Below are 26,752 nucleotides of genomic sequence, written 5' to 3'. Positions count from 1 at the left end.
GAGACATAGCAGACTTTGTGTCCAAGTGCTTGACTTGTCAGAAGGTGAAGTTTGAACACCAGAGACTGTCAGGGAAGTTGCAAGAGCTCCCTATCCCAGAATGGAAGTGGGAAATGATTTCTATGGATTTTGTGACTGGGTTGCCTCGTACCACGCGAGGATATGATTCGATATGGGTAATTGTAGACCGCCTAACCAATCAGCTCATTTCTTGCCTGTGAAGACTACATATTCTGTTGCACAGTACGCCCGACTCTATATTTGAGAAATCGTCAGATTGCATGGAGTTCCAGCTTCCATAATATCTGACAGAGGGCCCCAGTTCACTTCTCGATTTTGGAGAAAGTTGCAGGAGGCACTTGGCGCCAGATTGAACTTGATGCGGCTTTCCACCCTCGCATTTAACAAATCAAAGGACAATCCAAACACTGGAAGACATGCTTCGCATGAGTGTTTTGGATTTTGGAGGTCAATGGGATGATCAGCTAGCTTTGGTGGAGTTTGCCTACAACAACAGTTACCATTCCAGCATAGGGATGGTACCCTATGAGGCACTATATGGAAGAAAGTGTAGGTCTCCTCTGTGTTGGACAGAAATGGGAGAAGCGAAGGTGCATGATGTAGACCTAGTGCAGTACACTTCAGAGATAGTTCCTTTAATCAGGGAACGATTGAAAACAGCTTTCAGTAGGCAGAAGAGTTATGAAGACCCCAGACGGAGGGATATGGAGTTTGCAGTAGGCGACTATGTATTCCTGAAGGTTTCTCCGATGAAGGGAGTCATGAGATTTGGAAAGAAGGGCAAGTTGGCACCTCCGTATATTGGACCTTTTGAGGTTACTGATAGAGTTGGAGCAGTTGCCTACCGGTTGGAGCTACCACCCAACCTTTCTCATGTTCATCCCGTGTTTCACATCTCCATGCTCAGGAAATACATTCCAGATCCTTCTCATGTACTACAACCAGATGTAATAGAGCTAAAAGAGAACTTGACATTTGAGGAGCAACCTGTAGCCATAGTGTACTACCAAGTGAGACAGCTAAGATCAAAACAGATCCCTATGGTTAAGGTTTTGTGGAGGAGCCAGTCAGTAGAAGAGTGCACCTGGGAGTCAGAACGGGACATGCGTAGCAAGTACCCTTATCTGTTCAATGTGTAATCATGTACTTTATTTTGCCTTGTGTAAAATTCGAGGACGAATTTTCTGTAAGGGGGGAAGAATGTAACACCCCTGATTTTTCTATATATTATTATTGGGCTTCGTGTAGGTATCCTCAATTCGCGGAAATTCGACAATTGTCCGGATTTGTGAATTTCCGGCCAGACAGACCAGCTACCGGAAAAGTCTCCGAATTTGATCGAGATTTTGGCTACCCCACCATTGTTAGGCATCCTGAGCACGTTCCCGAAGTCGGAATCGGCAAAGGTAAACCCGAACCTTATTTTTTCGTAATTTTCTAGTGCTTAAATAGGATTAAAAATCCATAAAATATTCGTGGTAGCTTAGAAAATTATGATTCTTTTTGCAATAGCTTAGTAATATTGCTAAGGACCGCGGGGCAAAGTTTTAGAATTTTTAGAGCTTATTTGGGCAGTTTTTGCAAAAATGGTCAATTATAATGATTAAATTAAAATATTACATACTGTGATGGATGATTGATTTGATGGGCCCAGGAGGGGCTGTGTGATATGATTGAGCTGTGGACATATGGACTGTGAATATAGAAGTGTGTTTTGAGCCCTTTTGCAGGTTGGGTAGGTCCTAGGTATAGGGGAAACTCTGCCGGATTTTCGGCACGACTTAGGACGTATTGGTCTTTTTCTTTGTTTGTATTGAGTCAAATTTATTAAATGATTGTAATAAAATTGTCAGGTGAGCTGACCTCCTTCCTCCGCCACCGCCACACAGTGATTGTCGTCAAGTCTGTGAGTAAAATATTAATTTTAATTGTAATTTCGATATTATTATATGTTCAGCCTGCCCATGCATCACTTATATGCATATATTTATGTAGTTAAACTCTAGGCACGATTTATGATGCATTGATAACTGTTAAAGTGTCATGATATTGTTGTGGTAATTTGGAGCAGTGTGCGTGCGTTGGCGTGCGTGTGATGTGGTGTGGACTATGGATAGGACGGGTAGTCACGGCTTGAGTTCTTCACTGGGACCCGATCCTTCGAGGGGTAGTCACGGCTTGAGTTCTTCGCTGGGACCCTCGATTTGGTTATTAAGTGGAAGTCCGAGCTGAGTTCTTCGCTGGCACCAGGTTGGATTTAAGAGAGCTGTATAGGGGATCAGCTCCCATATATTATGATTGATGCTACAGGGTGCGTGAGTGCTCCAAATTACCTTTTTGATGCTATGATGTGAATTTATTGCTGATGTTGCATTTCATTCCACAGGTTGCATTAGTTTTAGATAGTTATAGAGATTATGGTTAAAATTGATATTTTACTCTCTGAGTCGAACGCTCACTCCTGTTCAATATTTTTTTCAGGCTACAGGAGGATTTTATTTTTGGTTAACCTGCTTTTCTCCTTCGCAGGTTGTTTATCAATATTTGTGTAATTTTATTTACTCCTAGAATTTCCGCATGTGTTAGAAGTATTTATTTGATTATGGTCTGTAATATTATTATCATGTTGGACCTGTAAACGTATAATGATATGTATGTTTGATGGATTGGATGAGGGAGCTGAGCTCCCATTTATTTTTATGAGGATATGAGTATGTGGAGGGTGAGCTCCCCAATTGAGTATTTATTATGTTTACAGGTCGGGTGAGTCGAAAACTCCCCGTTGGAAAGTCCATTTTATGGCCGGACTCTGTCCGTTTGGTTTCTTGAAATTGGGCCCAAATGGGCCTTAGAGTTGGGTTAATGAACAGTTAGGCTTACTACGGGCCTCGGGGGCTTTAGGCTGGCCCAGGTCCTAGTGCCGGTCCGGCCCATAGGTTGGGTCGTGACACAGGCCTTGGATTAAGAGAGTTGGATAGGGAGATTAGCTCCCCATATATGTATGTGTGAGTATGGATTTGACCCGGGTACCTAAGTGTTCCAGATTATCTTTGATGTGACTTAATATGATTTGTGTGACTTGTATGAAAATGATGCACTTCATTTCCAATGATGCATTAGAATTAGATAGTTATAGAAATTATATGTAAAATAAATATTTACTCTCTGAGTCGAACGCTCACTCCTGTTCACTATTTTTCCAGGCTACAGAAGGAGTTCTTTTTCAGAGTAACTTGCTTTCTCCTTGCAGGTTTAACATCAGTTATTTATTTGTTTTATTATTTTCAAAATTTGAAATTTAGAACTCCGCATGTGTCAGCAGTATTATAGATCTTGTTAGAGACAGTGTCAAATTGAGTTATTGATTTTTACTTAACGAAAATTTTTATGATATATAAATAATTTGTAAATGGTAGTAATAGGGTTGAGCTGGGCTCCCCTTGCTTTAGTAGCTGATATTCATTGAGTTGGGTTGATCCGAATTAAAATGAAATATTTTATTTTTATTTTTATTTTATTTACATGTTGGGCCTCAGTTTTTGAGCATTGGTTATGGATTTGGGAATAGTAAGGCTTACTACGAGTCTCAGAGGCTTTATATCGGCCTAGATCTTAGTACCAGTCTGGCCCATGGGATCGGGTCATGACATATTAACTTTTATAGGATATTGATCAAAGGTTCTATTCCTCCATCTAGATAAGCTCTTCCTATTCATAATCCACAATCACTTAACCTTTCTACGATATTGACCAAGGGTCCTGCTCCTCCATCTGAACAAGTTTTGCCTATTCATAATCCATCATCACTTAGCCTTTTTGGAATATTGATCAAGGGTCTTTTTCCTCCATCTGAATAAGCTTCGCCTTCCTCCATCTAGATAAGCTCCACTTATTCATAATCCACTATCACTTAGCCTTTCTGGGATCTTGATCGAGGATCTTGTTTCTCCATTTAGGGAAGCTGTGCTTATTCATAATCCGCCATCACTTAGCCTTTTTGAGATGTTGATCAAGGGCATGGTTCATCCATCTGGACAAGCTCCTCCTATTCATAATCCACCACAAAGCTCCATGTAACACCATACCTTATCGTTCCTTTTCTTCCCAAGACCGTGGAGTCTAACCAATGAGAGCTTTAAAACCATCAATTGATATCAATAATCACCTTATATAACCTACAAAATTGGTGAGTTAGGTGGGGTGAATACAAACTCAGTGAGTGGATAAATAAATAACAAATAGAAACATATAATATTTCAGTACTTAAGTGTATCGATATGCTATATGAGAATAAATATCATTTTTTTTTTCAAATCACATAACTATGGTAAAATAAAATTTATTTTGTCAAAATATTACAAAAATAAATATACTGAAATATCATAATATCTGTAATATCCTCATACACTCGCAATACGCTTTCTGTAGATAGTGCTGGCATTTCAAGCACATAAAATAAACTCTAGCATCCTGAGAGTAATACTAGTATCTTAGACTCTAAAATGACACAAATAACACAAGAACAATAAAAATACTAGTTATACAAATATGTAAAGCTATCTTTAAAGGGTGATCACCTGATAGACGTCCAAAAAGTTATATGCATATCAAATATTATCCCAAAAATAATATAAATATAAGCTAAGCTAAAAATAAATCACATGTTATCAATGTGCTATCTATTCAGTGCATATATTAAGTATATTCAGTCATTTATTCAGTTATTGTAAATCTTAACACATAACTACCATTCTTTATTCTCATTTGCATAATGAGAAAATAACATATTTAATATAAATTAAAAAAAATAAAAGTATATTTATCCATTCACATGTATTTCAAGATTCTAAGTAGCATATACCACTTTTCCTTCCATATAAACCATAATCCAAAAGTTTCTCCTAAAACCATAACAATTCAATAATCAAAATCAATTATAATTTTACTTTCCATATTAAATATTAATTTAATAAAAATTCAACAACACTTTCTCTAAAAATTTTACTAACTCCCTATCACAAAACTCAAATAATTAATATCAATATCTTCAAATGTCCAACTTTTAGCTCCATAAGATATTATACCCTTCATATTCTCCATTTCATACTCATTCAGTCATATACAAACTTTCTTTTCCTCATATCTTAATTAATAATTAAATTGACATACTTCATCTAACCATCCATTCTTCTTAATCAAATAAATTTTAGCATTTACCTTGCTTTCCTAAAAAAAAAAAAAAGTTTTATGTACCTCTTACTACTGCTTCAAGTATAAAATTCTTATATTTTTCTTTGGTTATGGTTTTGGGCATGTGAATTGGGATTGATATTATGGGCCACCATTATTTTGTTTAATTAAATTGAAAAATTAAGTCCACTATAATTTTTTTAATTATATTATTTTATTAATTTTGTTGGATTTGATTTTAATTTTTAATTAATTTGATTTAATTTAAATTTCTTAATAAAAAATTATTAAACTAATCAAATTGATACATACTATGAAAATATACATATTTTAAAAGGAGTGTCAGAGCTAGTGTATTGATCGTGGGTGACATAATTGATGTATCTGGGCCGTTGATACTTGAGGTCTCATTATTTAATACAAATGATCCAAATGTATTGACGGTTTAAATTCGTTGACTGACGCTAATATTTCTTATGTTTCAACTAAAAATTAATAAATTGATTCCAATTATTAAAATATTTTAATTTTAAAATAATTAAATAATCAATTGATTCCGTTTCATTAAAACCGAATAATTCAAATTGTAAAACAACATTTTATATATACAATAGTTAATGTCTGAGCATTACACGATATATTTATAATTTTATTTTTAAACAAAATTTTATATTCTTTTTACTAGTTTTAAAAAATATAACTTTTATATTTACATAATTAAATGAAATATTAAAAAATTATTTATAGAAGCTTGAAAATTAAATAAACATCAATTTAATATATCTAATATTCTCAATATCTCATTAGGTAAACCATTTTGATACTAATAAAATCTTTTATGATTATAAATGAAAAATAGTAGGAGTTATTGAAGAACTTAGAGGGTCTTTAGGACTTCTAAACACTATCTTAGTGATGTCTAAAATATCTCTTTTTTTGATATTTCACAGATGTTTTCATCTAATAAACTAAGATTAATCTTATTTGCGTTGAGTTGACTCATTAATGGGTCGGCCCACTAAGAAATAAAGAGCTCTCAATAGGTATATTCTTCATTAACGAGGATTGAACACTCGTTTTCGTTTAAGAGATAGAGTACGGCTCACTTATATCAAAAAATTTCAATGTATAAGAAATTTTTAACCCAATTTCAATTCTTGATTCAAATTTCAAAAACATAAAATAATGCTATCAGAACAGAAGAATTACATGGATAGTCTGATATTGAATTTATCGATATGAAATTTCAAATATAATTTTAATAGTTTATTATTAATTTAAATTAATTCTATCAGATTTTATTTTATTTTTTACATTTATTTCCCATTTGTATTTGTTACCTTAATTTAATTAATATATCATTTGAAATCACAATAAATATTATCTAAAAAATTACTAAAATCATACCTTCCTATTTTGTATTTATTAAATGTATAATTTAAATTATTTACCCTACCATAAACAAGAATTTTTCATAATTAAAACTTTCTAGTTTCTACTGCTCAATTAAACTAGCATTTAATAAGACATTTATTATATAATCAAAATTGCAGAGAGACGAAGGGACGGTAAAAAAAAAAAAAAAACACCCTCGAAAAGAGGTATTACTATTTCTAATAAATTCAAATAAAAGGCTTTTCATATAATATAAAATTGAATAATTAGTAATAAATATTAAAATTAAATAAACTTTGAAAATACAATTTTATTAATATCCAAAAATTTTTTTTTGAACTTGATATTATATATATATATTAGCTTAATTCAAAATTTTATTTAATAATTTATTGATTTATTTAAAATTAACTTATTGAATAAAAAAAATTTAAAACTTTTAACCTTTCCACTATAATTTAATTTTAAAGCTAAAATTTAATTAGTTGTCATAATTATATTTAATTAAATTAAAATTAAAATTGAGAAAGTAATGATAAATTATAATATAATTTTTAAAATTTTATTTAATTAATAAATGAATTAATCACAAAATAATTATACAGTAAATTTTTTTTTTCAGTTATTAATCGCGTGAAGTGATTATATTATAATAAAATTTCTCAAAAAAAGCTTTTGAATTTATTTTTTTTAAACAGATTGAAATGAGACTGAATTTACATCTATTAGATAAATTATATTTTTTTTTTAAAAGAAAAAATTAGTGTCTAAATTTTAATAATTTTAATATGAAATATTTATTTATATATAATATAATTAATATTATAATTAAATAATATAAAATATTTTTTTAAAAAATAATTTTTATAAAAAAAAAATTATTTGTAAATTATTTTCTTCAAAACAGACAAACAGAACTTAATTTGGTGGTAATATTAAATTAAACTTGAAAATAATAGAAATTATAATAATATTAATTTTTTTAATAGAAAATGATTTAAAAGTATTAAATGTTTTTGTTTAACAACACGATGTGACACGTGGGAACCCTTATTTTATTGAGTCCGCTTTGTATGACTTTGATGCCAAAAGCAACAGCCACTCAATAATGATAATTATTTTTTTTAAAAAAAATAAAAGTTATTACATATTCATAGAAATAAGATAAGATTTTTTTTAATTATGATTTATCTGACCGAAAATAAAATAATTTTATATTTTACTAATATCTTTTTAAATATAGTCTTTTTTTTTCATCATATTTATTTTTTGAAAATTTTATTTATTAATAAAATATATTAACAATAATTCAATTAAAAAACTTTTTACTAAAAAAAAAAGATAAAGATAAAAGATGAAAGTAAGAAGAATCGCATAGAAAGTTCAGTTCACATATGGAAAATTTGATTTTATATGTAAAAAAAAAAAGAAAATTTATAAAAAATAAGAAAAATAAAATAAAAATGTTATAAAAATAAATATAAATTTAATAAAAGTAAATTAAAAAAATAAATAGAAACTATATAATTAATTAAAAAAAAAAGGTAAGGAATATAATGTTTATAACGACAGTGTCGTTGGAAACACACCACTATTAATATTAGCGTTAATATCAATGCTTGAATATATTATTAATTATTTATATAAAATTATTATTTATTGAATATTAATATAAATATAAAAAAAAATTAATGAGAAAAAAAAAAGGCAGCTCTCGAATCTAGCAGCTTTTTTTCTTTTAGCTCCTTTTCTTATCCTAGCGGTAAGCCATTATATAAGGAAACATTTATCTCTGAAGACTGAATCGGCAGAGCTGATATTCCTCTGTGTGCAAATCCACTGAAATCACCTGCAGGTTCCATTCCGTACTTTGTTTTTTTTCCATTTTCTGCAAGTTTTATTTCTTTAGTTTCCATGCAAAACACTTTCGAGATCTCTTCTTTCTTTATTTTCTTTCTTCTTTTTATGATTTATATTAATGGGTATTTCCTGATTTTTTAAGGCACATTCTTGCTTGTAAATGCCTCCAATGGGAAAAGGGTTGTGAGTTTATGGGCCGATGTCTTGAAATAGTTAACTTTAATGCTTGTTTGCTCTTTTGTTCGTAATTTGTACGACTAAATGTCTCTTCAGACGCTTCTGAGTGGATTTATATTTTGGGTTACTGGAATGACTTTGGAGAAAGAAACCCACTAAATAGGTGATGTAATGTAACGGTGCCTTTTTTTTTTTTTTCTTGAATTCAGTGCCTTCTCTTATTATCTTCTGGTTTTAAATATAATAAAATGTATGATCTAATGCCACGTCATTGAATACCATCGTATGGGTTTCTTTAGTTCTTGATTAATATTTGTTTACATGCACTTTTGGTTATTAATCAATTCATTCTGGATGTGCTTTCAAATTAAATTATAAGATTTTATTTCTACAAGGATGGGTCCCCTTGATTGGTTCCAAATTTGTCTTTAGTTGTTTGTTTGAGAAAGAAAAGATTGTTGAGCTGATTCTTTTTGCTGAAAAAACATTGAAAACAGGACAGCATTTGATACAAAGAAAGCTTCTGGTTAAGGCAGTTAATGACCCACATCATGGATGATAACGGTGATCCATTTCCTCGGCTGGGGAGTGTGTATAGAAAATGTTCTGGTGGTAGCCATGTTAAGTTGTCGAGTGAAAATGTAGCAAATGCCAGTGGAAAATCTGCACATAACGATGGAAAGATTCCTGCAGAAGGCCGTGGTCCTCAGATCTCTGTTCCTGGTGCATGGGGATGTCCAAATTTGATGCATAAGCTTGGGATACAAAGATATGACAATGCCAGGACAAATCAAATTGGTGGTTTCCAGAATTTCTCCAGCTCTGGAAATGACTTTCCTTCTCAACGGAACAACTGTATTAAGCAGGGACAGAATGGGACTACTACTCAAGTTGGTTCCCCTCAGTTGAATGGTGGGGAAGAGAGGAAGAAGCATGAACTCCCCAACTGCCAAGATGGTGGCGTTATTGATGATAAGAATGGGATTGTTGATAACAGTGATGACGAAGAGGAGATATTTGGCAGTAGTGATGATGAGCTTTCTGAGGATGATTTTGATTTATATACGAGTGAAAAGAGCCACGAAATGCGTAAGAAGAACAAATGGTTCAAGGGATTCTTTGATGACTTGGAAAAACTAACTGTTGAGGAGATGAATTCACCAGGAAGAAAATGGCATTGCCCTGCTTGCAAAGGTGGTCCTGGCGCCATTGACTGGTATCGAGGCCTGGAGCCCTTAATGTATCACGCAATGACAAGAAAGACAAGAAGGGCAAAGCTCCATCGTGTGTTTGCTGAAACTTTGGATGAAGAGACGCGAAGGTGGGGAATTTCACTGGCACCACTTGGTGTAGCCTTTGGCAGGTGGGAAGGTCTAAATGAGAGAGTCAAAGATTATGAAATAGTTTGGCCTTCAATGGTTGTCATCATGAACACAAGATATGAGCAGGAGGAAAATGGCAAGGTAATGTCATGCTTTCTGCTTTGCGCACTGAATTATTGAATCTATTTATTATGCTGAACTTTTTATTCCACGAATATGTTATTACGATGAATAAAGTTTTTATTTAATTAAGCAAGACTTATTGAATCCATAACAGCTAACTTTTTTCTGCTAAATTGGATTCTAGCAGTGGATTGGCATGGGAAACCAAGAGCTTCTGGATCACTTCAAATCATATGCTGCATTGAAGGCTAGGCATTCGTATGGTCCACAAGGGCATAGAGGGATGAGTATGTTGATTTTTGATGACACAGCAGCTGGTTATTTAGAGGCTGTTCGTCTGCACAAGCACTTCAAAGACCAAGGAAGAGACAGGAATGCCTGGGACAGTAATCGAGTTTCATGTTGTTCAGGTGGGAAGCGCCAGCTCTATGGGTACATGGCTTTGAAAAAAGATTTGGATATTTTCAACCTGCATTCTCAAGGTCCTCTCTCTCTCTCTCTCTCTCTCTCCACCCCTTCTTCCACCACCACCCCCCCCAACCCCTCAACCCCCCTTCCAACCCTTGTTTGTGTGTGTGTGTGTGAATATGCAAGCTAGTCTGTTTTTAGGACAACAGTTGGAATGCTCCTTTCCAAGTCCATGAAATATCCCATGCTTAATATTTATACAGGAGACCTACATTACAGGTATCTAATACTTAGAATGTGACTTGGCTACCATGTTGTTTTGCAATCAACTTCTAGTGCTATTTCATTTGCTTTCACTTCTCTGCTTCCCCATCCTCTATTGATGGTGAAACTTCAGTAATTAACAGTTCTGTGGTGTTTAACTAAACTTATTAGGGAGGTCCAAGCTGAAATATGAGATGAGGTCATACCAAGAGATGGTTGAGAGACAAATAAAGCAAATAAATGAGAATAGCCAACAAATCGTCAAGTTTAAGGACAAGATTGCTCAAGAACAAAAGCATTCGAAAGTTCTAGCTGAGTCAGTAAGCAGATTGAGCAAGGAGCTGCCCAAGAGTATAGAAAAGAGTTGCGGTATGGGACAGCGAACTAAGTTGCTGCTTGAAGAAAACAGGGAAGAGGTGATATTTTTTTATTGCAAATTGTTGTTATTATTATCATGTGTTGTGATTTCATTGTGACTTCTACTTAAGCGCTAATACCATGTGCTCTGGCATGATGCTGGTATTTTGCTTAAATTGATTTATCTATTAGATGCAAGGAACCTATGAGAATGTTATTATTTATCATGGTTTCTTTGTGTTAAATATATTTCAAGAACTCATGTGTATACTCTGCATATGTTTTATGCAGATATAGTTTTACACGCTAACGTTTGACTATTAAAAGGCTTTACACAATTTAAACTTGTGGTCCAAAAAGAAAAAGAAAAGGAACAGCACATGCAAGCAACAATTCTTACAGTTTTCAGCTGAAGGAAGGTTTTTTTTTTTTTTTTTTTTTTTTTTTTTTTTTTTTTTTTGCAGTTTGTGTAGCAAATATTATTCGAGAATTCTAGTTTCTGGCCCTAGTAAATCACCAAGACTCTTATTTTCAGAATTCCTCATAATCCTTTCTCTGTTTTACTAGAATGATTAAGCAACACACTATGTGTCAATCTATAGCATATTAGAATTATAGTCTTTGCATTTCTACCCCTAAATTTGCATTGATATGCTCTGTTCTTCTTAGTATTTCTTCCAACTCTTCTCTGTTCACATAGTTAATTTGGACTTCATAAACCCTCTGTTGTTTTATTCAAAGTTATAGCTAATGCCAACCAGAATTTATAGGAATTCAACATAAAGTTTAACTAATCTCTTTTATTTCCCCACAACAACCCCATCCTCCTCTCCCCACCACCCCCCCCCCTCTCTCTCTCTTGTTTTATACTTCCACATTGTTATCAATTTCTTACTGTTGTATTTCCATGCTAATGCATTCTTTTCAGATGGATTCCCAAGAACAATTTTTCAAGGATCAAATAAAAATTATACATCTAGCTATTGATGCAAAAGAAGATAATTTTGAGAAGTTACAACAGGAAAAGTGGGAGAAAGTTGAGCAGTCAAATGCAAATCTTTTTACCATAAAGTATACAAGTCGGTAAGTACCTCCCCTATAGCATGCTAAACTAACATTGTCCCTAGAAAAAACAGCTGCTTGTGATGTAGGTAAACCAGTTACATGAACAACAACAATCTAGGCTAGAAAGCATTCAGTCAGAATAAGTGCAATTCCTTTTAGCTTGTTAAGAAATGCATACCCTATCATTGTATTGATTAATCAAAAATCCATAGCTAGGAGTTCAAATTGTTGCGTGCAATTCTATGCTCACGCGACTTGCATTGTTTTTGAAATCTCTGTGCAAATAGGATGGAGGACATTGTTAGTTTCATAAAAATTCAGGATAAAGAAATGGAAGAATTTGAAGCAGAGAGGAAGAAGCTGATAAAAAGTCATGAAGACAAGAAGGCTTCAATTATGAAGAAATACTGGGAGGAGCTGCTTGAGTTGGAAAAAAAGTTGGAAAATGATTTAAACCAACTCATGGAAAAGTACAACAAAAATCACCCTGAGATGCAAACCAGCAACAACTAGCTATCAATTTTAAGCTGAAGGGAGAGTAAGAGAATAGAGAAGATACTGAATACAGAATCTGTACATGCATACACTGGTAAACAGCATGAAAAAAGAGAATTTATTTTCTTTTGAAAGAAAAAGATAGGAACCAAAAACTGATTCTTATCACTTTTCATGTTTTGTTTCTGAGCTGCCTGTAATGGTAATTTCAGCCCATATTCCTTAGTGCAAAAATTTCATCTTTTCCATATGTACTCTTTATGTTCCAATTCTGGACTTGCAGGAAATGAAATCTTCACGATTTTGATGATTATATCAGCTATAAAGACATAGTATTAACAATTTTTTTTTTTTATTTGGCTTTGATTAGAACTAAAATTCAAAATTTTACATCTTTAAAATGACTTTAATAATATTATTATTATTAAATTAAAAATTATTGGTATCACTGTCCTTTTTCATATATTAAAGCAGTGGCTTAATTTTACTTAACATTCCTATTTGGATAATGGTTGGCTATTATTTCACAACAGCTGGTATGGCTAAAAAATTAGTGGTTTTAGGCTGTTAACTGGGTGATTCATATGATTTAAAGTTTAGAGATTTCCATTTTATTCTTACACAATCTATAAAATTCAATTATACCCTATATTTTTCTCAATTAAGTAAAAAATATATAATACGTATTTAGTGATTAAATAAAAAAAATAAAATGTATCTTTAATTATTATTATAATATTATTTATAAATTAATATTTCATTAAATAATCTTTACATTTATTAAAGCATACTGATATACTACACCTCAAAATCTGAACTAATTCTTAAAGGACTTGGATACTTTTAAGTCCGAGTTGAATCTAAATTCGTCACTCAAGACAACAGAACATGAGTAGTTCGGACGAGACACAAAATATTTGGATAAGATATAAAGAGTTTGAATAAGATAGAGCAAAATCATTAAGAGGACTTTGAATGTCTGACTCGAGTCAAGTTCAATAAAAGGAGTGATCTTAGAAATTAGACACAGGCTGTTGGGATGCGTTATATTTTTGCTGAAAATGTCGCTAGATATTGTGTTGCATTTACATAATACACAGAAGAAAATAACTAGATATGAATTAGCAAGATTCCGATTGGCATAAGGGCGTAATCCTTTGTCCTATAAATAAGACCCCATAACATCTGTCAAAGTACACAATTTATTTCTCATTCTCTTCCAGTATTTGTTTTTCATTCCTTGGAATTTAATGACTTGACTATCAGAATAGCCTTACTCAGGCTACCGACCTTATATTTTTTCTTGTTTGCATGCTTTATAGAGTTCATTTGACAACATGAGAATTATAGGCAATATTACATATCAAACCATCTAACCAAATAAAATAAAATAAAAAGTTATGAAATCATTATGTACAATACAATTTTTCCAAACATGTTAATAACAAAAGTCATACTATATAATACTATTACAATACAATACATCAATAAATTATATTACACTCGGCCAAAAAGGAGTGTAGGAATTATTTTATTGGCCTCTCTATTTTAATTTGGATAAAAAAAAAATTTCAATTTAATACCACTAAAAGTATAATGTCTAATTTTCATAGAGTATTTCAACTAGTAGCTAATTTAGGCATGTTTTAGGTGGATTAGATACAATAAAAAAAATTATTTCTCTATTTGGCAAATGGAGAGAATAGCCTATTCACTCAGACATGACCAAATTTTTAGATAATTTATAGCTGAAGTATTCTCTGAATCAGAGGAATTTTGAGTGATATTAAATTAAAATTAGAGTATCTTGAAATATAATTAAAATTAAGAAATAATGATGAAATAAACCTTAAAGTTAGTGGATGGAAGATGAAATTAAGCTCTAATAGATGGAAGATGAAATTAAGCTCTAATACATAAATTTTTTTTTTTTATTTCAACTCTTAACCATGTTTCTCAAGTTCGAATTTTATGTTGAGAACTGGCTAAAGAAGATTAAGGAAACAAGTGAGAGCTTAACTCATAATATTTTAATTTAAAAAATAATTAATAAAATTCCATCTTAATTTGTAAAAATTTTTAATGAATTTTATGAAAAATAAAGAATAAAATCTATGATAACTCTTTTTCCTTTTCTCATATAAAATCAAGTGCATTTATTTTTATGGAATGTAGTTTTTTTTTTTTTGTAATTTTATTTTATACTTTAGTAAATTCAAATTTTTTTCGAAAATATTTATGTCTTGGGCCGATTGCAGCCCACATCAGTTTGGGCCCATTACAAGTCCACACTAAAAACTTCCCCAGCTTCAATCCAGTCTGGTTTCTGCGACTCTTACGATCTTCTGCGGTGCAGAAAATGGGAACGGAGACGGAGGAGAGGAATCCGGTGGCTCTTTTCATGGCTTTCGGTACCAAAGGCGATGTCAACCCAATTGCTGTAAGTACTTAACAACAAGTAAATTGACTTTCTTTTTTGTTTTTGAGAGACTTTGATTATGATTGAGAGTTTTTAGTTTTACTCCTTGATTATGATTATAGCATTTGGTATTTTTTTTTACACGATTCTTCTAATTCAACTTAACATTTTGATTCCTGTTTGCAAATTTAGTGTCTGATAGGTTTTTAGTCGATTCTTTGTTTCACTGTGCTTGCCATAATCGTTTAGTTTCAAGTTTAAATTGATGAAGTTTGGTGATTGATTGTTTTGACTGCTTAATGTTTGATTAGCATTTGGAACTGTGATTGGGCTTATTAATGTTGGTGAACTGGTTGAGAAATAATTAGATGAAGTGAAATAACTTCCAGTTGAGATTTAATATATTGGGTTCTGTTGTAATGTCTCATGGTGGTCTTTCCAAAAAGGAATTGAATAGTTGCATCTCTATGTATTAGTTTATGTGAATTCTCTAGCTCTTTCTGTGAATGTTGAAGGTTTTTTTTTTTTAAAAGGTTGGCAATGAATCATGGTTTATTCAATTTCATGTGTTATGTCTAATAAATTGAACACTGACTCCCCTCCCAACTGAATAAAAGAAAAAGAAAAAAAGAAAACTATTGTAATTAGAGCTTATCCTTTTCAGGCCATTGCTGCAGCTTTTGCTCATGATCAGAATCAATATCATGTGGTTTTAGTAACACACTCAGCACATGAGGTTTGCATCATATTGAAGAAACGAAAAACAAGAAAATGTTCTTCCCCGTATCTTCTTTCTCCTCTTTCTTTAAAATTTCCTTTGGATACAGTGTGCCCTCCTAATATAATTTTTTTTTTTTCAGAACTTAAGGTCCCATTTGGAAGACAGACATGTTACTTTTCTTCCTATTAAATCGCCATCTGTTATTTCTATTCATGAGAGTTATAATTCCACAGGTTTGAATTACTGTTTTCAAATAAGATATTGTCTATATATCATGTAGGAGGACTATGATTGTGGAAATAAATGAACTTTACAACTAAAGGGATAAATTAACCACTCTGTATTTACTTTTAAATATTTGATGCATCATTTTTTTTTTCTTACAGAGACAGAGGAATCTGCTTTCTCACTTCAGAAAAGGATTATCTCAAGAGAGCACAGACGAAAATGCTATTCTGTAGTTGAAGGAATTTTTGGACATGGCCCAAGCATGGAGGGTGATTTTATTGTGATCAATTTTTTTGCATTGGTATTTTTTTTTTATTAAAAAATTCATGTAAAATTTTCTATAAATTGAAATTCTGGTCAAGATTTATGTTGTTGTATTAATAGAAGTATCACCTAATAAAGAAAAAGTTTTCTTTGCATACTGGGCCAGGAAGGGTGGAGCCTTGCGGAACATTTTCGTGTTCGTTGTGTAGTTGCTTCTCCTTATGTTATTCCATACAGGTGGTTCAAGATTATAGCCTTACATACCTGATTTCTCCATACCTCAAGGAATTTAGCATAAATGATTATTCTATTTTGTGTTATGTCCATGCGTTTTAAATAAGTATTCATAAATTCATGTACTTGTGAACATAGAAATATAGATAAATGTACAAGAGATTTCAATTTTTTTTTTCTTCATCTTATGTATACATGTGAAAATAAGGGAATATGCAATTGTTTGTGGCATGTATGGATGTTGTTTACATGTATGAGTTCAAAGTGCCATATTCAGGAAATAGTGAGAAGAAGTGGTATGTATATGTGTGTGTGTGTGTATGTGTATGTGTATGTGTGTCTCTGTGTGTGTGCGTGTGTGTGTGATTGATTGTTAGCATTCTTTTTTGAAACAATTTTTTTGCTCACTTTTTTTCTTATGTACTCTACAGTGCACCTTCATCATTTGAGCATCAATTCAGAAAAGAGCTTCCCCTTCTCTATGAATATCTCCAAGAAGCTCCGACTAACAAGGTGGTTTTGACTTTCTTTTGTAGAATCTTTACTCTTACTCCTTTAAAAACTGACTTGTACCATGCAATGCTAAGTGCTAACAAACAAAATGTAATTCTAATTATATTACTTCACCTGTTATATTCGGATTGGTTTTTGACGTGCAACTTGACTATTAAAATTTTGACCTTTTGATGAAGCTAGGTTTGCTGGAAAGATGTGATTCACTGGATGTGGCCACTTTTTACTGAAAATTGGGGATCATGGAGAAGTGATGATTTGAACCTGAGTCCTATTCCTTTTACAGTCGGTGCTTTAGTAGTCAGAATTCCTTGTTGGTTTGATTCAATAATGTGACAAGCGCTGCTTCCTAGTTCATCTAGATTCTGATAAATTGTTGTTGTGTTGCTAGAATACATCTATAAACTCATTAAATGCCTTGTTCCATGAATGCAGGATCCTGTAACGGGCCTTCCCACTTGGCATGATTGGCCACCATCTCCCCGCCTCTTGTAAGTCATGTTTTTGGAACATACGATGCCACAAATTTAGTCTTATATGAGCAAAAAGATAAAGGAATCTGTTCATGGATGGACCGTAAAAATCCCCTTGATTGTAAGAAATGGAACATTTCAAGTTGACCTTGATCCTTGAAGTTCATATTTCAGAATGATAAGACAACTGAGTGACTTCATTCCAGGAGTGCACTGATAAATAAATGTTAGGAACTGAACAAAATACATTGAATGAGCATCCTTTAATGATGCGCTTCATCAATAAATTATTTGCTAATGGCATCAAAATTTGACTCATTCTTTTCAGAAACATGCTATTTTTTTGCTTGCTCTACATGCTGCTGCTTCTCCTTCTCTCACTCAAAATGCAAATTGAAGACTTTAAACATTGATATGTATTTCAATTGTAGAATACTTATGCTGATATATTATTCTAATCATTGGCTACCTTTATGCAACAGGTATGGGTTTAGCAAAGAAATTGTTGAATGCCCAGGTAACTCTGTTTTTCCTCCTAACTTATGCTCTTCTTTGTTGTGCTCCAAGCTGTGATATATATATATATATATATCCTTCAATTTTTTTCCCTCATTTTTGTCAAAACTCTGAAGGCTGGTAAGAGTTAGAAGTATGATTTACTGATCATGCTAGCCTTAATTCATGCAAAATTACCAAGGATAATTTATAAATAAGTTTTTAGAGGTTATTGAAATTATTATCTTTCAAGAGTTTACTTTGTATTTTCTTTTAAATTCTATGACAAGTTGAGCTTGTTAGGGCTTGATCTTATCATACAAACCTTGATTTGCTTTCATTAAATTATGTATGAACACTATTCATGCAGTTCCAATGTATACCTTATTGTAATACATGCCAACTGTTCTCTACTAATATGTCTTTTATATTCTCAATAAAGGAAAAACAAAAAACAAAAGGGGGTGGGGTTGGGGTTTGAACTATCATGCTGCCACTGCAATGTGGTGGTTTGCGGTGTCTCCTAGTGAGAAGCAATGGTCTAATCTCAAGAGATTGGAAAATTGCTCAAAGTAAATTGGTTTTCTTGAGACCCTTCTTTGTGGTGCTGAGGCAGAGAAATGCTCCCCTTCTCTTCTCTGTGTTTCTATTTGGTCTTTTGAGGGTCTCAATTAAGTACAGTCTATGTATCAGGGTTGCGCCTTTACACCATTTTAGCACCCTAAATATTTTTATTATCTACAAATGAGATGATCAAAGATTCCTTAGTGAAGTTCCTCTGCTTCCATTACATTTACAGATTATTGGCCATCACAAGTTCGTGTTTGTGGGTTTTGGTTCCTCCCTATTGAATGGCAGTTTACATGTAAGAAATGTGGACAAATTTCAGCAATTTTTTCTCCTGGGACTAGAACAAAGGACGAAATATGTGCAGCTCATGTAAAGTTACAATGTTTTTTGAGGACAACAGTGCCACCTGTTTTTATAGGACTAAGTTCTGCTGGAAGGCAGGTTCCTTGCTTTCTTGGTTTTTTTCTGAAACCAACATTAGGTTAAAGGGGGGAAGTAAAAGTTATTTTTTCTGATCTATGTTTCTCTTTGCATTTTGCAGCATGGGTTTTTTGGAGCACCCTGAAGCATTCCTTAGGGTTATTCAAACTGTCCTGGAGATCACAAATTTCAAATTTGTCCTTTTTACTTCAGGTTATGAGCCTTTGGATGAAGCAATCCAAGTTGTTGCAACCAAAACTTTGCATTTTGATCAAAGGCAGTACAGTGAAGAGGGGGTCTGTCTCTTTGATGGCCGCCTATTCTGCTTTCCTAGGTGAGCATTTTTTGATACATCTAAATGTTAAATTGATAGAAGAAGATCCAGAGTTGATAAGAAGAAAATAGTCAAAAGATAACTGCATGTAAATTTTTGGATCCTTGGGAAATGGGATATTATATTCACACTTACTCATTCTTTTGTGTAATGCAATTTCAGAATTCAGGTTTAAAGTTTTAAAGCATAGAAAAGATGAATATGTATGTGTAATCAGATCCTCAAGGGGACAGAATGCTTATGTAAAGAGTCAAGAACAAAGATAGGAAACATGCCTCATGGTGAGAGAGGATTCAATGGGCTTGCATATGCAATCAAACTCTCAAATGATTTTTTATCAAAATAAGAAAAATATGATTGTTTGGAATATCTTGTTTCCTATCAAAATAAGAAATTCTAATGTGAAAATTTCTAATGCACTCACTTTGAAAGACCAACATGGATGCAACAATAACAAATTGGAGAGATTCATAGAAATTCTTAGGGAACTTTCGTTCGATTAGTGTATAAAAATACCCCTTTTTTGAATGAAATTTCTGATGTTACGTTTCTCCCTTGCTTTTAAAAATGTCCGCATGTCATAAAATATATTTCCATATCCAAAAGTTGATTTTGCGTGACATTGCTTATGATTCAACCTATAGAATCATATAAGTGACATTGCCGGTGAGTGTCGACACCATATTTTGGCCGATCACCGAGGTCAAGGGACTTTAAATTGACCCCCAGCCGACGTCCTTCGATCAACAAATGACTTTTCCAAACACATCGATTGTTCAATCGTGAAATAAACCGATCCTGCACTTAATAAATTGTTTTCCGATCTCTTATTAGAGGGGTTCGAACCAATTTCAGGTCTCCATACCCTCCAGTCTTACCTCCCGATCTCTCTCTTTATAAATATTGCGGAAAATTGTTTAGCTAATGCTAGAACCAGGTTTCTCACTTGTATGTCCGAGATATTCCTTAAAATAAAGTTAAGGTTTCTGTCCGATTTAATGATGATTCCGATCTTAAGAATTCGAGTCAAGTCTTTCCTATTCTAATGTTCTAAAGTTATACCTGGTGTTTGGTCATGGCTTAGTCCGATCTCATACTTACAATGTTTTTCCGATCTCTTATACTTAGATTAATAGTTGCTTTTAAGTTTGATGTTCTAAAACGATCAAACAATCAAGTACTCATACAATTGGGACGCTTCCCGATCTCATCAAGAAATTGAACAGAAGAGAGAACTTCATTTCATTTCAAAAAAAAAATTTACAAGTCATTCGGCTGGAGGGTCTCCCCCAGCCTGTTCTTTAAGTACATCATCATCTCTCTCATTTCCTCTCTCTCTCTTGGGCTCCTTGTCGCTCTTGTCTTCGGCCTCTGGGGCGAGCTCGTTCATCCAGGAGAAGTCATCTTCAGGATACCGTTTTTTCAGCTCGGCCAGATGGTCATTATAAAACCAAATTAAAGAGATCGGTTAGCTAGGGTTATCGGATTAAGCCAACTTTCAAAGCCACAGATCGGCTAATGACGATTCAGTTAGAGATCAGATCGGATATGCACATCAGAAATCGGAAAAATAACTAATGCAATAAATAAAATAATAACCTTCAAATAGAATTTCATTTCATTTCCAAAAGGTCAGATTACATTATTTGGGCGATCTCAAAAGATCGGATTACATCATTAAGAGAACCTTTAAAGATCAGATTATATCATTTGGGCGATCTCAAGAGATCGGATTACAGCAATAAGAGAACCTTTAAAGATCAGATTACATCATTTGGGCGATCTCGAAAGATCAGCACTACATTTTACCTAGTAGCGGCCTATGTCAAAGCCTAGTCTTGTGGCTGAATCCAAAGATGTGTTTGATTATAAAGCCAGCCACAAGTATTAGATAGATGTGCAGCTTAGATAGGGTGACTATGACTCTCATGATGGTGAGCGGAGTCATCGTCGATGTCATCGACCAGAACCGAGCTGCAGTCGGGACACCCGATGTGGTGAGCAGCCAAATGAACTTCAAGAGGCGGTCACCGACATTAGGATTGAAATTAGCAGTACTCTTGCCCGAGATCGGCCTACCAATTATACTGGTGGACCGATTCGAGATCGGCACGATCGACATTATCGATCTTGATCGGTAAATTAATCCGGTTTCCTCACTGTCATCAGATATTGTCCTCGTGATTCTCCGATCACCGGGATCATAAATTTTCAGTCGAGGAGCAAAGAAAACAGTTGGAAAAAGATCAAAAGTCGTCACCATAATCGGGATTGTCACCGGAGAAGCTGGAACAGGAGAAATGGAGAAATGGAAGAAAGAGAAATAAAGTGTGGAGAAGTTTTCTTGCTGGTGCATATATATAGGGGCTTGAGCATTTATTGCATACAGAAACCGAAGCGGATGCATCGGTAACTGAAGAATTAATTACTTTGATTAAGGCAGGTCGGATAAAGAGGAAAGTTCTAGAATGGGAGAGATCGGGAAGCAATGAGGGACCCAATATGAGAAAGATCGGAAAAGAAAAGAGTCATAACAGAGAGATCGGAAGGAATAGAGATCGGAAAGCACGAAGAAAATGAGATGGCTTCCAATAACTCTCTACATAATCAGAGCCGAGGTAGGTAAAGCGTTGCAGGCGTGATCAAATCTTCACCGCACGCCTCATTTGCAGAATCGCCCACATTGCTGACAGACGCCAAAAACAGTTATGGCAGTTCTGTATATCACAATCTCCACCGTTGATCATACTTGCAAGGACGAACCCGGAGCCCTTGGATCAAAAGCAGACAACAGGGCGCCTTTCATTCCCAGCCTTCAGATCCGTCTTGTAAGGCAAGATCCTGAGCCGTTGGATTAAGAAGAGAAAGGACAGATATTCTGAATAGGATCTCAGCCGCCCATTTTGATTCTCTTTAATTCTCAGACATCGGATCATGTACCTTTGAATCCAAACCCTCTGTCTCCCCCAGGGGAGATTCTGACCCTTCATTTAGAGCACCCGTTCCCTATATATACCTGCATGCAATACTGTAGAGGGACGGACGGACAAAAAAAGGAGGGTGGTGATGATTATAGTGCAAAGGCTTTGAAATTTAATTCAGTCTTGCTACTTTGCCATTCTGAGCTTGCATAAAATTGAGAAACTTCAGAAACTAGTTTTCTTAAGTATCTCCATTGAAAGAGTTTTTGAACCCTGAAATCCTTCATTTTCAGCTTGTTTATCACTCTGCTATATCATTTCCGTTCAGTCTCGTCTTCATCACCCTAACATCAGCATATTATTTTCTCGGCTTGATCTCATTTTGACCCGGTTTCCGTCGCTTCGGCTCAACTACATTCTAACCCGGTTCTCGCAATCTCGAAGTAAGCATTGGTCCCTGTACCACCAGCTTTCAACTCCACAATATTTGTGATCTCCGGAGTCGGTTTGATAGCCTTGACCTCACACAGGTAAGTGTCTAGACTGTCACTTTGCCGAACGCTCGCATTTTACTTTCTCTGCTTTTATTCACGAAATTTTCATTAAGTTTAGTTATACTAAAGATCCCCACGTGGAGCCTTCAGGCCGATAGTTATTCTTTTGAGTTTACTTTTTCTATTCATCAGTTCACGTTATTTATTCGTTCTTAGTTTTTATTTCCTTCGAATATAAGTGTTCCGGTTGCAGGTAACTTGTAGGTAATTTAATAAAATGTTAGTAGCAGTATCCTAATGTGAAAGTTTTTTTTTGAATAAATAAAAATAATAAAAGAATGAATAGGGAATCAGAGGAAAAGTTATGAGGTCGGGCTACTAAACGAGTATAGGAAATAGCATAATAGAGCGGGAATCGAGAAAAGATTGGACCCCAGACTAGTAACCGAAAAAGATCGGATATAGCCAGCAAAAGAGTTCGGACAAGGTAGTCATATACGAGATCGGTGAAAAGTTCGGTCTTATATCACTAACACTTAAAGAGGTCGGGGAAGAGTTCTTACCCTATCCTTATTCAAATTAAAACACAGAGGTCGAGGGAGAGTTCTTACCCGATCCTCATTCAAATAAAAAGCACGGAGATCGGAGGAGAGTTTTTATCCGAGATCTTTCTTTAAAATTTTTGAACCAAACACAGATGTTGGGGGAGAGTTCTTACCCGATCCTCATTTAAATAAAAAACACGGAGGTCGGAGGAGAGTTCTTATCCGAGATCCTTCTTTAAAATTTTTGAACCAAACACAGAGGTTGGGGGAGAGTTCTTACCCGATCCTCATTCAAATAAAAAAAACGGAGATCGGAGGAGAGTTCTTATACTAGATCCTTCATCAAATTTTAAATCAAATACTTTAAGAGATCGGGGGAGAGTTCTTACCTGATTCTCGTTTAAATCAAACAGGGAGATCGGAGGAGAGTTCTTATCCGAAATCTCCTGCTTACAACCCTTGATAAAACATATCTAGAGATCGAGAGAAGCTCCCCGCCCGGGCTCTCTTAGCAAAATCCAAACCAAGCGACACAACCCCAATACACGAGACAACTTCACTCAAACACCTATTCACTAAAGGGTCATCTCATGAACTCGTGTTCTTGGGCAACCCAAAATAAGTGAAATATTAAACATTCCTTTATTTTTGCACAAAGGATTAACATCATCACTATCCCAATCCCCTAATTACCCTTTTAATTTATGAAAGAGCATAATATTAACTCTGTTTACCCTCGTTGAGGGACGAGGCGGGGTACCTAACACCTTCCTCGCCCGTATATGGATCCTGAACTTAGAATATCTGTTTTCGAAGTGGTTTCTTTCTAATTTATTTTCACAAGTGGTTTTCTTTAATTTTCCTCAAAATTAAAGTGGCGACTCCTCACACTTCCCACTTCGGTAAAGAGCTTCGTCCAGGCGACCGCAAAATACCTTGCGACAGTGAGCATCACATCTGGACTCCATTGAAGTGAAATAGCTAATAACATCCCTTTTCCCATAGCTGCAAGTAGAGAGGGAAGAGAGGCTGGGTAGGTTGGAGGTTTTTTTGGGGGGGGGGGGGTGGTTGTTGGTGGTGGTGGGTTTGGGTGGGTGTGGGGTGGTTGTTTATTTGTCTTTGTAAATTGACATCTTTTATTGTGCAAAACAGTACGATACCATACAATTGGCTATTTAAAAAATGTCTGGCTGCTGTTCATCATGGGGGAAGGTAAATGTTCTACTCTTTTTTTTTTTTTATCCTTTCATTGATTAAATCTAAAGCATTCAGTGTGGATATTTTCCTTCTGCATTACTTACCTTCAACGGTAAATCAGTGGATCAACTGCTGCAGCTCTATATGCGGGAATCCCACAGGTTTGTTGCGAAATTGAAACCCTATTACTTTATCTTCATCGTTGTATATCTCATCTAACATGTGAATGGTTTTGTCTTCAAAATTTTCGTTGTTGCTTGGGCATGGTGTGCTCAATAAAGGGCAGTTCTACAACTTGGTCAATTTACTCAAAACTTTCTTAGAAATCTGATGGAAAGATTTGATAGCTTAGCACTGGATAATAAATGTCTTGAGTGGAACCATTAACCATCTGAGGAATATGCCAAAAGATTATCCATGTTATGGATTGAGTATCTCTGGGATGTGCTATACATTCGGTTATTATAGGGTGAATATTGTTGCATTAATAGCATTTTCCTACAATTAACTATGGCTTTTTTAAGGAAAATTGGACTTTCTTTCTAGTACATTACTATATTATCATTCCATCCATGCATAAATATATATATCTTTGGTTACGGGACTGACATGCACTTCTAATCCACATATCAATATTATTGGCACATCGTTCTTCATTATAACTCTGCCAAAGTAGTTTGTGTTTAGACGGTCTCAAGCCTGGATAAAGGAGAAGAGTTGCGGTAGGTGACAACCAACGTAAAAATTTCGTCACGCTTCATGATTGAGATTGTTCTTCATTGTAGTCAGCTTTCTTACATGTATTTGTATTGTTGAAAATCTCAATGCTGCTAAAAATATATATTAATTAATTCCCCACAGTTGCACCTGCCATTCTGGTTGTGTTTTTAATCATCTCTCTGTATATTGCTGTCTCAAAATAACCAATCAACATGCTTCGATGGCAGGTACTATGTCCATTTATGTTGGATCAATTTTATTGGGCTGAGAGGATGTACTGGCTTGGAGTTGCTCCAGAACCATTGAAAAGAAACCATTTGGTTCCTGATAGAATGGATGACTTCAGAATCAGGGTAGCTGCAAATGTGCTATCAAGAGCCATAGCTTATGCATTATCTCCTGAAGTTAAGGAATGTGCTCTAAAAATTGCTGAAATGATCTCTCTCGAGGTAATACATTATCTTGACTCAAGTGGGTTACTTGTGTTATTGTTGGTTTATATGTGACATAAAACTCAGAGTGCAGCTTTACTAAATCCAAGTTTTGTTAAACTCAACTTGTAGGATGGAGTTATGGAAGCTGTAAAGGTTCTTAAGCAAGAGATGACTTGTTCAAATTAGATTGTCTTTGGACTTGCGAAGATAACTCCTATTATCATAAATTTTTTGCTTTCTTGATTTTAGTCTGTGTCACTTGCCAGGAGATCTCTGTATGATATATAGTGATACTGAGATTAAAGCACAGCCTGGGGTCTTTAGGATGTCAGCGTCAATTAATGCAACTAGGTAGCGGCGGTGATTCCAAATGTTGTTTTTCCAACCGTTGCATTTTTTTTCCAGGAAACTAAAGGAAAGCATCCTGATTCTCATAATCTAGGTTTCACTTCTCTTGTCCAAAATTCAACACGGTCAATCTCATGTTCCTTGAGCTGCTCACTCTTGCAACTCCCACAATGCTTGAGCAGTTCGCGCAATGCCCTTTACAAATGTGGCAAAAACCTGGTGGGCAAAAACAGCGCAGCAATTAAGACAAACAGAAATCATTGATAGAGAAAATACTACTTTTATCTCATTACCCTTGCTCTTATTTGACCCCTCTTAGGAGGCAGTTGTGCATGCAGGGCATGTTGAGCAGGAGTAGGATTCTGTGGATGAATATCTGAGTGCTCAGGGACTTGTGGATTCCGGGGAAATCTAGACCATAATACACCAGAGTCAAAGATTAACGGCCAAACAGAGATTTTGATAGGACTTTCAGCTTTATGAGACTGAAAGGCATCAGCAATTGCTGCAAAAACACATTGGAAGATGCCACAAACTAATCCAACAATATCAGCAAATGTCCCCAGAGGCTCGTAACTTGGAAATGGGGAGTAAAACCAAGGTATATGGCCTCTCATCATGAATTTAACTCTTTCACTTCGACCTGGTCGAGCAAGATCAATAATGGAGATGAGCATCACTGTGAAAGACATGATCATACTGATTAATGCATATTAGGGTTTGCGCACTGAGGATAGCTGATCAA

At 34.4% G+C, this 26,752-nt stretch overlaps 2 protein-coding genes across 7 annotated transcripts; both read left to right on the top strand.

Annotated features, from left to right (window-relative positions):
* Positions 1-8,282: 8,282 nt before the first annotated feature.
* On the top strand, positions 8,283-12,990 carry LOC110632563 (protein SUPPRESSOR OF GENE SILENCING 3). Of its 2 annotated transcripts, XM_058135047.1 has the most exons (7): positions 8,283-8,461; positions 8,609-8,806; positions 9,141-10,106; positions 10,276-10,570; positions 10,932-11,176; positions 12,046-12,200; positions 12,470-12,990. In XM_058135047.1, exons 3-7 carry the CDS (start codon positions 9,183-9,185, stop codon positions 12,693-12,695), a joined length of 1,845 nt encoding a protein of 614 aa, XP_057991030.1. In that variant the 5' UTR covers positions 8,283-8,461; positions 8,609-8,806; positions 9,141-9,182; the 3' UTR covers positions 12,696-12,990. The 2 variants fall into 2 exon arrangements, with proteins under 2 accessions (XP_057991030.1, XP_021636522.2); XM_021780830.2 differs by lacking the exon at positions 8,609-8,806.
* A 2,016-nt stretch (positions 12,991-15,006) lies between these two features.
* Positions 15,007-26,096, top strand: LOC110632566 (sterol 3-beta-glucosyltransferase UGT80B1). Of its 5 annotated transcripts, none has more exons than XR_009143356.1 (15): positions 15,007-15,117; positions 15,761-15,832; positions 15,957-16,050; positions 16,204-16,346; positions 16,476-16,546; positions 16,975-17,056; positions 17,240-17,341; positions 17,492-17,547; positions 18,012-18,046; positions 18,824-19,031; positions 19,136-19,348; positions 24,461-24,520; positions 24,581-24,666; positions 25,572-25,674; positions 25,789-25,907. XR_009143356.1 is itself a non-coding variant. In XM_058134874.1 (15 exons), exons 1-14 carry the CDS (start codon positions 15,037-15,039, stop codon positions 25,626-25,628), a joined length of 1,314 nt encoding a protein of 437 aa, XP_057990857.1. In that variant the 5' UTR covers positions 15,007-15,036; the 3' UTR covers positions 25,629-25,674; positions 25,789-26,096. The 5 variants fall into 5 exon arrangements, 4 of the variants coding, with proteins under 4 accessions (XP_057990857.1, XP_057990854.1, XP_057990856.1 ...); XM_058134874.1 differs by having other exon boundaries at positions 24,627-24,666; positions 25,789-26,096; XM_058134871.1 differs by having other exon boundaries at positions 24,627-24,666; positions 25,453-25,674; positions 25,789-26,096.
* The last annotated feature ends 656 nt before the right edge of the window (positions 26,097-26,752 follow it).

Source organism: Hevea brasiliensis, chromosome 14 (genome assembly GCF_030052815.1).
Source record: "Hevea brasiliensis isolate MT/VB/25A 57/8 chromosome 14, ASM3005281v1, whole genome shotgun sequence".
Taxonomy (NCBI): Eukaryota; Viridiplantae; Streptophyta; class Magnoliopsida; order Malpighiales; family Euphorbiaceae; genus Hevea; species Hevea brasiliensis.
This window is presented reverse-complemented; position numbering and strand designations above follow the sequence as displayed.